Source organism: Choloepus didactylus, chromosome 9, assembly GCF_015220235.1.
Source record: "Choloepus didactylus isolate mChoDid1 chromosome 9, mChoDid1.pri, whole genome shotgun sequence".
NCBI classification, from domain to species: domain Eukaryota; kingdom Metazoa; phylum Chordata; class Mammalia; order Pilosa; family Megalonychidae; genus Choloepus; species Choloepus didactylus.
Window position 1 is genome coordinate 12,666,585 of NC_051315.1, and position 13,592 is coordinate 12,680,176.

The 13,592-nt window shown below is 40.4% G+C and overlaps 1 protein-coding gene across 29 annotated transcripts in view; it reads left to right on the plus strand.

Annotated features, from left to right (window-relative positions):
- CLASP1 (cytoplasmic linker associated protein 1) overlaps positions 1-13,592 on the plus strand; it is a 294,473-nt gene that overhangs the window by 237,609 nt on the left and 43,272 nt on the right. For all 29 annotated transcript variants that reach the window (XM_037849465.1, XM_037849473.1, XM_037849469.1 and 26 more), the window contains 3 exons: positions 9-172; positions 4,894-4,972; positions 5,959-6,102. In XM_037849465.1, coding sequence (XP_037705393.1) covers positions 9-172; positions 4,894-4,972; positions 5,959-6,102 — 387 coding nt within the window. The remainder of the gene's footprint in view (positions 1-8; positions 173-4,893; positions 4,973-5,958; positions 6,103-13,592) is intronic.

A 13,592-nucleotide genomic window follows, 5' to 3' on the forward strand; every position in this document is an offset into this window, starting at 1 on the left:
TTTTCTAGGTTTTCAGTATGTTTCTGGAGACTCTTGTGGATTTTATAATAATTCATAAAGATGACTTACAAGACTGGCTTTTTGTTCTTCTCACACAATTACTTAAGAAAATGGGAGCAGATTTACTTGGATCTGTGCAAGCAAAAGTGCAGAAGGCTCTAGATGTGACAAGGTAAGTGTTAAAGGTGTAAACCATTTAATGTGATGAGATCTCACGGGGTTTCTTGCCACTCTCTTCTGCCGTGGTGTTTGTCATCCACTTGAGTGTTACTCTCTTCCTCATTTCCCGTGATCTCTTGTTGACATATTTATTGACATGTCATACTAATCTATGAGACGAAATATCCACCTCTTCCTTGAGTTGGCATTTTTTTGAATGCCTAAAATAAATGTAAAAGCAAATGTAAAACTTCTTAAATGGATTGTCTTCTCTTTTAAAAAACATTTTTTAAATATTGGTTTATTTCCTTCTGAAACCTTGGAGTATTTTTAATACTTCACCTTCTTATAGATCACCCTAAAAATTGCTATAATATGCAACCAAGTCTCCCTGTCTGATGTGGGGTTCCCATTGATCTGGGAACGGTCTCTGCTTGGACAGTCCATTGTTCCGAGACTGCTGACACGTTCACTGCATTTGTAACCCTTCTGGCTATTAGGAGAAAAGAAAAGCTGCCAAAGCTCAGAAAAGTGTGAAAAACCGACCATATGTTGGCCTTGTTCAAAACCTCTTCTCTGTTGTCTGTGCAATTGTAGGTCCTACCTTGCAAATACTAGGAATTAGGTGATCTCAGAAGGAACTCTGCATTAATGCCTTGGTTGTGAATTGGTGGAAGGTGGTGGGAAGTGCATCAAGTCTGTGGATTTTTCACAGAGCAACCAAATTAATAACTCCAGCTTATTCAAAATTATCATTAGTGCAGTACATTTAATTTACTAGGTATCATAGAATTTTCAAAGTAACAGGCTATCAAGATGATCTGCATTTTGTCAGTGAGGAGACAGAGACTTTGACTCGACTTGCCCAGGGTCACACCTGGTGTTGGCAAGTCTGGGAACTAGAATCCAGGATTGCTGGTTGCTGCTGTGTTGTTTGTTCCCGTTATTGCAGACTACCTTATAGACGTCCCCTCTCCTGTAGGGCAGAGGAGAGCAGAGCGAGTGGCCGTGCCTGTCCTTCCTGCTCAGGCTCACTTGACTATATCACAGCAGCACATGCTATCTGGTTCAGCCCCCATGCTTGCATCTCCTACGTCTCCTACCTCTGGTTCTGCTGTTTCTTGACCTTGTGACATCTTGTACAAGTCTCATCAGAGTACAAGTTGCATTCTTAACTTCCATCTGTGTTTTTGTTACGCAATAGCAGAAAGGATGGGAGAAGTTAATCTGAATACTCAATAGGTGTTGACTTTATATACTCTGAATCAGAGTCGCTATATTCACCTTGTATTGCCGTGTACCAGTTACCACAAACTTAACAGCTTAAAACACCATCTCTTTGTTAACTCACAGTTCTGTAGATCACAAGTCCAGAAGGGCGTGTCTGGGCTTTATGCTCAGGCTTTCACCAGGCTGAAATCAAGGTGATAGCTGGCTGGGAAGGCTCTGGGGAGGCATGCTCAGGTTGTTGGCAGAATCCAGTTCTCTGCAGTAACAGGCTCGAGGTCCCCCATTTCCTGGCTGGCTTCAGCTGGGGGCCACCTGCATTCTTTCTCAAGCTTTGAATCTCTGATTTCTTCTGCCCCAGCCAGAGAAAACTCTGCTTTAAAGGGCTCATATAATTGGATTAGGCCCACCTGAATTATTCAGGATAATCTCCCTGTTTTAAGATCTACTGATCAGTAACCCTCATTACATCTGCAAAGTTCCTTTGGCAAGTAACTAGCATGTTCATTCGTGGCTGTGATAACTCGTGATAGTCCACAGTCCCACGGATAGGGGCGGGAAGTTTTGGGCCAGTTGTAGAATTCTGCCCACCAGGCAGTTACAACCAAAAACCTGCCCTTTGGCCTTACCTGCTATAGTGATTGCCCTGCAGGTGATTTCCCATGTGATCTGGAGTCATTCATTTGCTCATTCTTCTGTTCGTGTATTCATTCTATATTAGGGACCCACTGTACATGTCAGAAGCAAGATCTACAATGCAGTGTTTGGGACATAGTTGTGGCCCCTGCTGTGATGGTGGTGTAGTGGGGCAACTTGCCATAATGTTAGAATGTGCTAACTGCCACTGGGTTCTGTGTGCCTTTAAATATTAGCATTTCTTTTTTTTAAATGTGGGAATGATATTTCTGAGGCCAAATTTTACAGACAGATTTCAAGAGACTTCTTTTCCCCATTTACTCGCCCCTGGAATTAAACATGGTGGCAAGCATCCCAACTGGAAGAAACCTTAGAGGCCAGTGGTTTGTCGCTGCTAGTTTACAAATGAGCAGGTCAAGACCCAGAGAGGTTTACTGACTTTCGCAGTCTCTGAATGGCAAAGTATAGGCTAGAACCCACACATTTGGTTGCCGCCCAGAGTTCTTTCCACTTGGCCACACAACCTTTTAGCCCCCAAGAAAATTCCAGGGTCATTGTTTCCAAATCGATGTGTCCGTTAACCCATGCAGACTTCAATAACAATGTTGGTGTTAACAGCTTCTCTTTACTGAGCAACTTGGTGTGCCAATCACTGAGCAGTTTACAGTTCTAGGTGAGGGTGAGGGGTCTTTTGTTTTCTGCATGAGAATGAGGAAACTGAGGCACAGAAAGATTGTCATTTGCTCAAGTACATAGTGAGCCAGGGCCAGAATTTGAACCCAGGTTCCAGCCTTCAAAGCCCATGTTTGTTCCTCTACACTATCAAACCAACTATTGTCTTTGGTCCCTGACCTTGTAGATCTGTATAATTTGCATGGCTAATAGAATACTACTATCCAATATTCATTCCTGCTTTTCAATGAACTCCAAGCAACACTACATTTGCAATAAGGCTTTCAAACTCCATCAAGTTTAGATAATTAAGCTCAGTGGAATTAGGGGACATTTGCTATAAAGGTTTAGCCAGGGATCGACCACAGGGGCTGGGCTGATGTGGCTGACTTAAATGAGTGACGCAGGTGGTGGGCTGGAGAGCTGAGGTCAGCTTGTGGCTGTGTTGGGATGTGGGCCCAGTGGTGCCAGACTTTTCAAGAAAGGTCAAAAATGCAGATTTGGGCAACACTTTGAGATACTCCCCCTCCCCAACAGTGTGAAGGCCAAGCAAAATGTACGAGACAGATTTGCCCACTTAGCTTGAGTGAATTTATAAATAAGAGTCATTTCAGAATTACAAGGGTAGTGGAACCCTTAAGACTCCTATCCTAAATTTTGGTGATTAAGGAAAAGAGTTTTGTCCTCCTGTTAATTTTCCTGGTTGCCTCTTTCTTTAAGAAGCCTAATCTCAGTGGATTTGGTTTGACTCCTTAAAGCCTTTTCATTGTTCACTTCTTTTTCTCAGTGGCTGGGATGTATAGCTGTTCCAGCTTATCTAGAGTCATTCAGGGCTTATTCAAGGCATGTTTCAGTGATGGCTGAGAGTTGTTCCTCAGGTATAGACCTGATTGAGCATCTCTCGGTTTCTTTTACTTTGGCTTGTACCTAACAGATGACATATTTCCAGGTTAAACACACCTGTCACTTAAGTGTACTCCGGACCCATCCCTTGACACAGAAGGGGGAAGGCATTTTGTGTGTGGTTTTGTTGACTTCGTTTCTTTAATTTATAGTCACTGTGAGTCACTTTAAACCCAACTGCAGTAGTAGAGGAGCCAAGGACCAGCCCCTCCAGGAGTTCTGAGGGGTACCTTCTTCCAGATGTGGTCCTCAGAGCTCCACGGTACAAGTAGATGTGGGAGAAAAGAAGGCCATTGGGTCAAGTTGACTTTTTATTAGTAGCAATTCTGATACCTAGTATTCAAATCAATCCTTTAATTATTTGTTCCATTTTATAGACTTGAATCTGCAACCCTATTCTTATTTCATAGATTGAGAAAAGCTTCTGAGTCCAAAGAAAACAATGTAATCACTCCGGTTCAGTTGTACTAGATATTTTCATGGTATTATCTTTCCTGTCCATGTGGAAGTCACAGCCTCAGTATCCGCCTGGGCTGCATTATACTATCTTCAGCTAATCCTAGTAGGTGCAACATATTCAGGGAGAGAGCGCTGACTTTTACTGGCCAAGAGCCTCTCAGGGTTGCTTGATTGGATTGGAGATTACTTGCTCCAATTGATTGGATCAGAGGATGTGTGTTAATGGCTAAAAGAAATGGAGCAGGAGAAGGGCTTCCAAGGCCCCAGGCTTCTGTGTCTGTTCTGTAGCTGGATGGGGAGTTTGTGTCTTTCTGAGTATCTCACAGCATTCTTCTGTGGTAACTATAAAAACAGGCTTCACAGCCATGACCCAGCCAGGACCAAGGAGGACAGCCCAGGTTGCTGGAGCAGGGTCAGCTGTAAGCAGCCTAGTCAGGACACAGCAAGGAAGGTTTGGGAATCAGAACTGTTTTTCAGTGTGCAGTATTCAGAAAGGTAGCTGGAAAGAAGATGTGCAGATGTCTAGAGGGGAGATGGGAACCAGTTAGTTCATTGCCTGGTCTTTATTTTTAAAATTGCATACTCAGAGTAAGTTTAATATATGGTTTGGGAGTTTAAATTTAAACAAGATTTTCTATTTTCTATATAGCCATATATTATTTTAATATTTATAAAAAATAAAAAGTATTCTTTTTAAAAATGTGGACAGGCTTGCTTTTACATGTCTTAGAGCAATCCACCACAAGATGTTTTTGCTCTTACATGGTTTTACATTCTTCCTTGCCATAAATCTTTAAAAACAAGCACTGTTTTATTTTGTTTTGTTTTTGTACTTAGGGACTCCTTTCCATTTGATCAACAATTTAACATTTTGATGAGATTTATTGTGGATCAAACTCAAACTCCAAACCTTAAGGTCGGTAACTACTTGTTATTACAAATCAACCTGTAGAACTCAAATTTACCTAAAATGTACTTATTTTATACGTGACTCATATGTGACTATTATGTAAAAAGCTGCATGATCATTCTTTTATAAATCTTTGTTGGCATGTTTACATTTCTCTTGGTTAAATATCTAGGAGTGAAATTGCTAGTTTATAGGATCGGTATGTGTTTAACTTGATTAGAAACTGTCAAAATGGTTGTACCGTATTATATTCCCACCAACAATGTAAGAGAATGCCAATTGTTGCACATCTTCACCACATTTTGTCTTTTTCACAATTCATATTTAAACTAGAAAATTAAGACATTCTGATGTTTGAGATAGAAATGTTGATTTAATAGCAACCTTCTAAGACATGAAAATTGTTAAATGTTGGGGAAAATCATACCTTTCATAATATAACTAAATTGGAGAGAAGGATGTGTGTTAATTTGAATCAGATCATGTTCATCATCTGTTCCTTGGTCATTAACTCTCGTTGAGGTTTTAGGTCAAACTCAGTAAATAATAACCCTTTTCACCTGAGGTCACAACCAGCTGAGTGATGGTTGGAGAAGTAAGGACACAATATCAGTTTATTTCTAATAAATGCTGGCTTGCAGGACCTGGCCTAGAACGTTGAACTCGCCCTCCCAGTCCACGACCAGCCTCCTTGCAGGGGCTCCTGCCCTCTGGGTCCCCTGCTGCACAGAGGAGCAGCAGCATGCACCCCCCCCTGCAGGCGCAGCCACCTAAAGATGTGGAGATCTGGCTGCACGCTGGTGCCCGTGCCTGGGCTGACCCAGAGTCGGGGCGTGCTTTCTCCCTGGTGGAGTCCCACCGTGTGGGGGCACAAATCCTGAAGGAAAGAAGTTCCCCCTCAACAGTATTTTCTTTCCTCTGACCACCAGCTAAGAATTCTAGTCCAAGATTCATAAAGCATACTTAATGTTTATAATTATTGGCTCTTTCAGGTCAAAGTTGCAATCCTGAAATACATTGAGTCTCTGGCCAGGCAGATGGATCCAACAGATTTCATAAACTCTAGTGAGACAAGGCTTGCAGTTTCTAGAATTATAACCTGGACAACAGAACCAAAGAGTTCAGACGTGAGAAAGGTATGTCCAAAAGAGCTGAAGTTTCATTACAGGCTGTTCTTAGGCATGCGTTAGAAAAATATTTATTTAGAAGCTTGGAAATCACCCCACCCCCACATCCCACCTACAAACCGTTATCACTGTTTTTCTGTGGAAACCAAGGTTTTGCTGTGACCCCGTTTTTTCTTTCCTGCTCTGCCCAGATCCAGTCTCTGAATATCAAAATGAAAATCTGAAATATTGTATGATGGCTTCTTTGTTTTCCCAGGCATCTGTTTTACAGATTTTGTAATGTGAAGGCACTAATAGTTTAGTATTTTCTCTTGTTTTCCTTATATCTGTTTTATAACGTACTTTGAAGAAGCAATTGCATGTCTAAGGCTACCAAACCATAGGGTGCCTGATAGTAAAATGTGGTTGAAAATCACGATGAGATATAATGGATTCTTTATTTTATTTTATTTTATTTTATTTTTTTATCTTCATTTTATTGAGATATATTCATATACCACGCAGTCATACAAAACAAATCGTACATTCAATTGTTCACAGTACCATTACATAGTTGTACATTCATCACCTAAATCAATCCCTGACACCTTCATTAGCACACACACAAAATAACAAGAATAATAATTAAAGTGAAAAAGAGCAATTGAATTAAAAAAGAACACTGGGTACCTTTGTCTGTTTGTTTGTTTGTTTCCTTCCCCTATTTTTCTACTCATCCATCCACAAACTAGACAAAGTGGAGTGTGGTCCTTATGGCTTTCCCAATCCCATTGTCACCCCTCATAAGCTACATTATATAATGGATTCTTGACTTTTAAAAGAGCAAAAAAACCTGTGTTTATATACCCCACATTCTCTTTCTTTGGGAAGTGGGGTGGGGGGAGGTACAATTCCTCTTTTAGGGCACCCTGGTACCAAGGTGCTGGGTCCTTATTGTTTTATTAGCTCAAGAAAAATAGTTGCTACTTTCTTGTGAATGGCACATTGATAGGGAAATAAAAAAGAGTACAGGATACTGTCATTACCATTATTAGGTAGTAATCTCCCTCATAGACTGTGGTGAGGATTAAGCAGTGCATGTAAAGCATTTGATCTGTTCCTGACATGTTCTAAGCACTCAGTAAGTACTAGCTGCCGTTGCAGGATTTCTCTTACCATTCTCTTCCCGCCAGTGTTAGTGTTCTAAGCTTGGGTTTCACACGTGGCATTGTTCTTCTACTTGGTGTAAAAAGCTACTTAGCCTTTAGTACTTGTTATGGCCAGATTTCTCTGTTCTGCTTTCAGACTAAGAGTAGTTGATTTTGGTTAAATTTGTGTATAATCACGAATCTTGCATTTTTTCTTCTCTACTGGACTCCTTCCACAGCCATCCCTACCAAGATAGCCCTTTGGTCTTGAGGTAGTGTTGAAAATTGACCGCTTGATCCAGGTAGGGAAAATTGGAAGGATGACCCTAAGTAACAGTTAGCAAAATTGGTGCATTTCCAAATGCAGAAGGCCACTTAACTCCCTTGCTAATGGAGTTGAAAGAGCAGAACCCAAGAATTATGTAGAAGAGCTTTCTTTGGAAGAGTTGCAACCCATGTAATTCTCACATCTGTTGTATAAACTGAATTGTCCAAAGCTAAAAGAACAAGTGCAAATATTTTTAAAGCACTCATTCAAAATTATTGTTCTAATATTAACAAGTAATAACTTTTGATCCATGATTCTTTTGTAAAATATCTCAGCATTTATCAAAAGCTAGAAATCCCACAATTCATATACTGTTGGAATGATGGTCAACTCTTATTTTCAGTTATTTGGGATCATCTGTTGTTATGTCACAAAGCTTGGTCTACATTGATGTTCTGCTTCCGATTCCTGTCCCTCTTCTCACCCTTCCTCATTATGAGAGCTGCTCAGCTCATCACCTGCAAATCCCCTCAAACAATGCCCCTGAACTTTAGAGGACTCCGAGAAGGTTTTAGATCAGTACTTCTCAGTCCTGGCTGCAGTTAAAATCAACCTCAATTCCTGTGCTCTATGCCCAGGTAATTTGATTTCATTGGTTTAGGGTAGAGCATGGGCATTATTTTGTTTCTGGTTGGGGTTCCCTCCACTTCTGGCTGATTTCATGCACGGTCAGAGTTGAGAGGCCCGTTAATTTAGACCGTTTACCTGGTGTTGAACCTCAAGACATACAGACTGCTCACGCCATCTTGACCTGGTTGCAACGAATTCTCTTGCTATGCAGCCTAGATCCTCAGTATCTTGGAGACTGGTCCCAGCCTTGCTGCTCCCCGGTGCCGCCCCCACTCTCCTGCCCAGGACCTAGAGTCGTGCTGCCTGCCTCGAAACCCTGCATAGTAGTTGGTGCTCTGCTCTCCTTGACAGACTTCCTTCAAACTGTCTGAACCCCCATGGCCTGTTTTCTGTATATTGTCCACTCATTGCAGGCTGCTTTTATCATGGAAAGCTTCCTAGAGAAGTTAAAGATTCACTCACAGTCATGAAATGTGGATAGGAGTTTCATAGGCAATGAGAAGTTTAGGGGAAAAGTAGGCTGTGTTGAGAAGATACCATGAGGTTTGACTGAAACAGCAAGTCAGCTGAAATGTCTGAAGCAGAGGATTTTAGAAGTTGAGCAGTGGGAGACTGTTTGCTCATTCCTGTACGCCCAGCATCTCATGCAGCACCTGTAGGAACACAGTAGGTATTCAGTAAATATTTTGAAGGAATTAATGAATGGCAGCCATCCAAAGAGCAATAATCTAATTTCAAATGACGTCTTGAATTTATTTTTAAAACCATTGTATTGAAGTTCCTGTTTGGCTTTTATACTGGTTTTCTATTAGGGAACACACTACCACAAACTGATAGCTTAAAACAGCACACGTTTATTATCTTGCAGTTTTTGTGGGTCGGGAGTCTGGCACCTGTTGGCTGGGTTCTCTGCTCAGGGTCTCCCAGGACTGCCATCTCATCTAGCTCACTGGTTTTTGGTGAGCTGTCCTTGCAGTTAGAGGACAGAGGTCCTGCTTTCTGTTCTCAGCTCCTAGAGTCCACTTGCCATACCCTGTCACTTGGCCTCTCCAGAGCATAGCAGTTTACTTCTTCAAAGCCAGCAGGAGGATATTTGAAGAAGTGATGTCCAAAACCTTCCCAAATTTGATGAAAAACATTAATCTGTACATCCAAGAACCTCAACAGATGCGAAGAAGGATAAACTCAAGGAGATCCACACCTGGGCGTATCTGGACATATCACAAACTGTCAAAAGCCAAAGACAAAGAGAGAATCCTAAAAGCAACAAGAGAGGAGTGACTCACCACGTCCAGCAATCCTCAAGGTTAATGCCAATTCCTCATAGGAAACTATGGAGGCCAGAGGGCAGTTGGATGACATACTGTAAATGCTGAAAGGAAAAACTGTCCAGGAATTCTGAACTGCCAAACCATTCTTCAGAAATGAAGGAGAACTTAACACAGCCAGCAGGAGACTCTCCCACTTCGAATCTCTCACACCTCTTTTAAGGGCTCTCCTGGTTATATCAGCCCCACCCCAGACAGTCTCACTTTTGATGAACTCAAGGTCAACTGATTAGGGCCTTTAATTACATTCTGCCATGAAACATAATCGTGGAGTTGATGACTTGTCATGTTCACAGGTACCCCTCACATGCTGGGTGAGATTATACAGGGGGTAGGAGTCTTGGGGGCCTTCTTAGAATTTTGCCTACCGTGGCTTCGGTCTCTATTTCCATGCATTATCAGGAATCGTCCAGAGTTATTGGGTAATTCCTTAGCTCTTATTTAAGTAGGGAGCCTTCCTACATAACTTTGTAAATTGTGGCGAGGATCGACTTAGCAGATGCACCTCTGCCTTTTGGGCACCTTCTAGATTTCTTTATCCCCCAGGATGTCATGACTCTGGATTGTTTGGCTTTCAGTTATACTCACTGACGAGTAAAGTGTTCTTATTTGACTCAAAGAGGGGCATGAAAGCACAGGATTCAAATATATGTTCTTTTGCCCCATAAACTCCTCTGCCACAAACTGTACACCTAGAGGTATCCTAATTTAATTTCTTTCTGAGGGTAAAGAGGGATAATATTCTAAATACTATTATTTAATAGTAAGAGCCCTTCAGTCTGAAATCTCTGCAGTTAACGGTCATATTGGCCCCATCCCTGGAGAGCAGTAATTTTATGCAAATAATACCTGAGGAGTCGGCACACAGCATAATTCATTCTCCACATCTGTAAGATGGTATAGGTGAAAGCACTTGAGAAATGTGTTATGCTGATACAAGCTCAGATTCTCCGCCTTTAGCATTTTAGCAGTTTGTTTCTTTTTATCTCACATCAGGGGAGGGGGGAATTAAACATGTAAGAGGTTGATAAAGGAGGGGGAAGCTCATCCTAAACCCCAGCCAGTCACCAGTGCGGCGTGCTTCAGTGCTGCCACCTTCCCGGCTGAGCCTGGCTGGACTGGATGGAAAAGCCCTAACCTGCTTTGTTCCAGAAGTGACCTTCCTGTTCTTTCCGTGTGGGAATCCTGACTAGTTGTGTTGCCCAATGGTATGGAGGTGCACTCAATCTCCCTTAGTGCACTCTGTTTGTGTTAAGGCAATAGGATGTGTTGACTGCAGAAAGGAAGTGGATGCTCGAGTTAACACCTGCATTGTACCTGCATATACCTCTGCCACTTGTTAGCTGTGTGAGCAAGTAATTTAACCTCTGTGTTCACTTTGATCACCTGTAAAATGGGAATATTAATACTTGCATCAAGACATTATTGGGAGGATAATTGCAATAAAGTACATAAAAATTACTCATTTACTGCTGTAGCTCCTGCCATTATTGTTTGAGGGTTGTTTTGTTGTTGTTATGATGATACCATTTTTGAACAACTTGATGGAACAAATGGAGAAGCAAAATTTTTCTCATGTTAGGAAGCCATGTGATCAGTCACAAGGGAATAGGGTAATGGCAGTAGAATTTTTAATTGTATGCTTATATTTTAGGATGTATGAATGTTTGCCTAGCATAAGTAAGTCTCCAGCAGTTAGCACATACTTTGTCACATGAAATAACAGATTTAGCCCTAAACTTTGATTCGAGAAATGTGGAAAATGAAGGCATGGCAAAGAAACCCAGAAAGTATAAAGATACTGTTGGCCAGAGCAGAAGTCTGTAGACATATAGCCTTTGAAAGTTGCAATTTCTAAATGAATGATTGAATCAAAAAGGTGAGGGTTTTGCCATCAGATATGAATCTTAGGTTAACTATTGCTTGCCTTTTTCGAATCTCATTTTGACTTCTTAGATCTCGTTTCATCATGTAAAGAACAATATTATTTTTAGGTAGGGCTGTGATTATTAAGTAAAGGACTGAGCACATGGTTCAGATTTAAAATTGGTAGCTGCTGGGTTTCTTTTTTTTTTTTCCTTACTATTCTGACTTTATGACTACATACGCCTAGATGGTTTTTTTTTGATGTAAGAAGCCAAAGACTATTACATGTAGCTAACAGATAACATACTGTAAGCACTTGCTTTTTTCTCTGATTCAGTCATGCTGCCTTTCTGTCAGTCCTCACTTCATTTAGTCAGGTAGGTGACGATTTCCCAGCTAGGTCAGCTTCAACCTGCTCTGGGCCTGGAGAAAGGAGTCTTGGAAGAAAATGTAAACAAGTAGATCATAAACTGTGTACTAATGTCAAAAACACACACCTTGCTCTTTGCATTTTTGATCATTAAAACTCATTATCCCTTTGAAGACACTGGGAAGATTTTGAAGAAACTTAAAATTAATACAATACTGCGTGAGCATGTGTGTGTGCCTGTGTAAATGTTTGTGCTTCAGTGTGTTATGATTTAACTACCTGCCCAGTGGAACAGCCCGTGTGTAATGCAGACTTCTGATGCATATGCTAAAGGAAGAAGGGAACATATCTCTGGGCTACCTACCATATTTTAATGGGACAGTAAAGGAGAAACTAAACAAGGAATGTCTAAAGGCTTTGAAGAATTCTCTCTTTCATAATTTTGTGTAGCAATTTTAATGGGAATCTGAAGGGGAGCAGTAGTAGTTTAATGAGTTAGAAAACTCTTCTTTTCCTCCCCATGTTATCCCAAACGAATACCAACACTGACACATTTGTCAGAGCTTTATTTCTTTCCTCTCTGTTAGGAAGAATTCCCTTCTGCTGTGAGGTCTGCAGCATTCAAGGCCGTTGATGGCTCTGAACGTTCTTTTCAAACAGCATCAGTGATTCTGAAGAAGCCTTTACACACATGCGCGCACACCAAATTCACTGTAGGGCCATGTGGGAATCTTTCCTTTTAAGTTGCTGTTTGACGCTTAAAATAAATTGCCCTAGCATTGTCCCTTGGTGTGGCTATGGCAGTGGCGTCCTCTTGCTGACTCCTTATTGACTGTGAGCTGTACCCCGGGCTTCTTGTAATGCATCTCTCCACCCCCACCCATACGTGGACTTATGCTTTTGTTGATGATGATATATATATAACCCAATTTTCTTCACTGGTTGAGTTTCAATATTCTAACTTCTCACTAGCTCCGAGGGCCATAGATAAAATGTTTTAGAAACCATATAATAGTCTCATTGCTTTTGAAAGTTGATGCAAGAAGTCTTTTAAAAATAACATGCTTAAGTGGTACTTTACATCTATTTCTGGAGATTGGATTTTACTAGAAAAAGATTTTACTTTGCAAACAACTTTAAGCCAGAGTGACTTTTGAAAATTATTTGTGTAAAATCATACATATATATGAATAAACCATGCTCACTCATATGTATAAATCATATGCACACATACATCACCATCATCTGTCCAACTAGTTATATTCTCAAAATTCTTGTCTTTCTATTTGATTTCTTATTAAAATTCAACTTTAGGGTTATTAAGAAAAAGTTCTTCAGTGGGTCAGAAGTTAAAAATATATTAGGGGATATTTTGCTTATAGATGAGCCCTTCGTTAATTTCTTTTAGAGAATTATCCTAACCATAGGAATAGCATTTAAATTTTGATCTTTTATTTAAGAAAAAATAGAGGTGTGTATATTTGTTGTTGGATTAGACATAATTAATGACTTCTCATTTTTATGAAACAATTAGCTGTTATTGTTTGGAAACACAGAATTATGCAAGTCAAAATAAATTGCCATAAATATAAAAATATATATATAGGGAAAAATATATTGGGGAAATGTTAAGTTATATATATGGTAGCAATAAAAATTAAAAAAAAAATCCATGGAACTGCACTACACAGTGAACTCTTAGTTAAACCATGGATTACAGTTAATAGTACAGTTATAAAAATGTGTTTTTGTCAGTTGTAACCAATGTACCATACCAATGCAAAATATTCATAATAAGGTGGTATATGAGAATCCTGTATTTGATGCATGATTGTTCTGTAAACCCACAACTGCTCTAATAAAGAAAACAACAAAAACAAAAAACCTAAACACCACACAAAGTATATTGG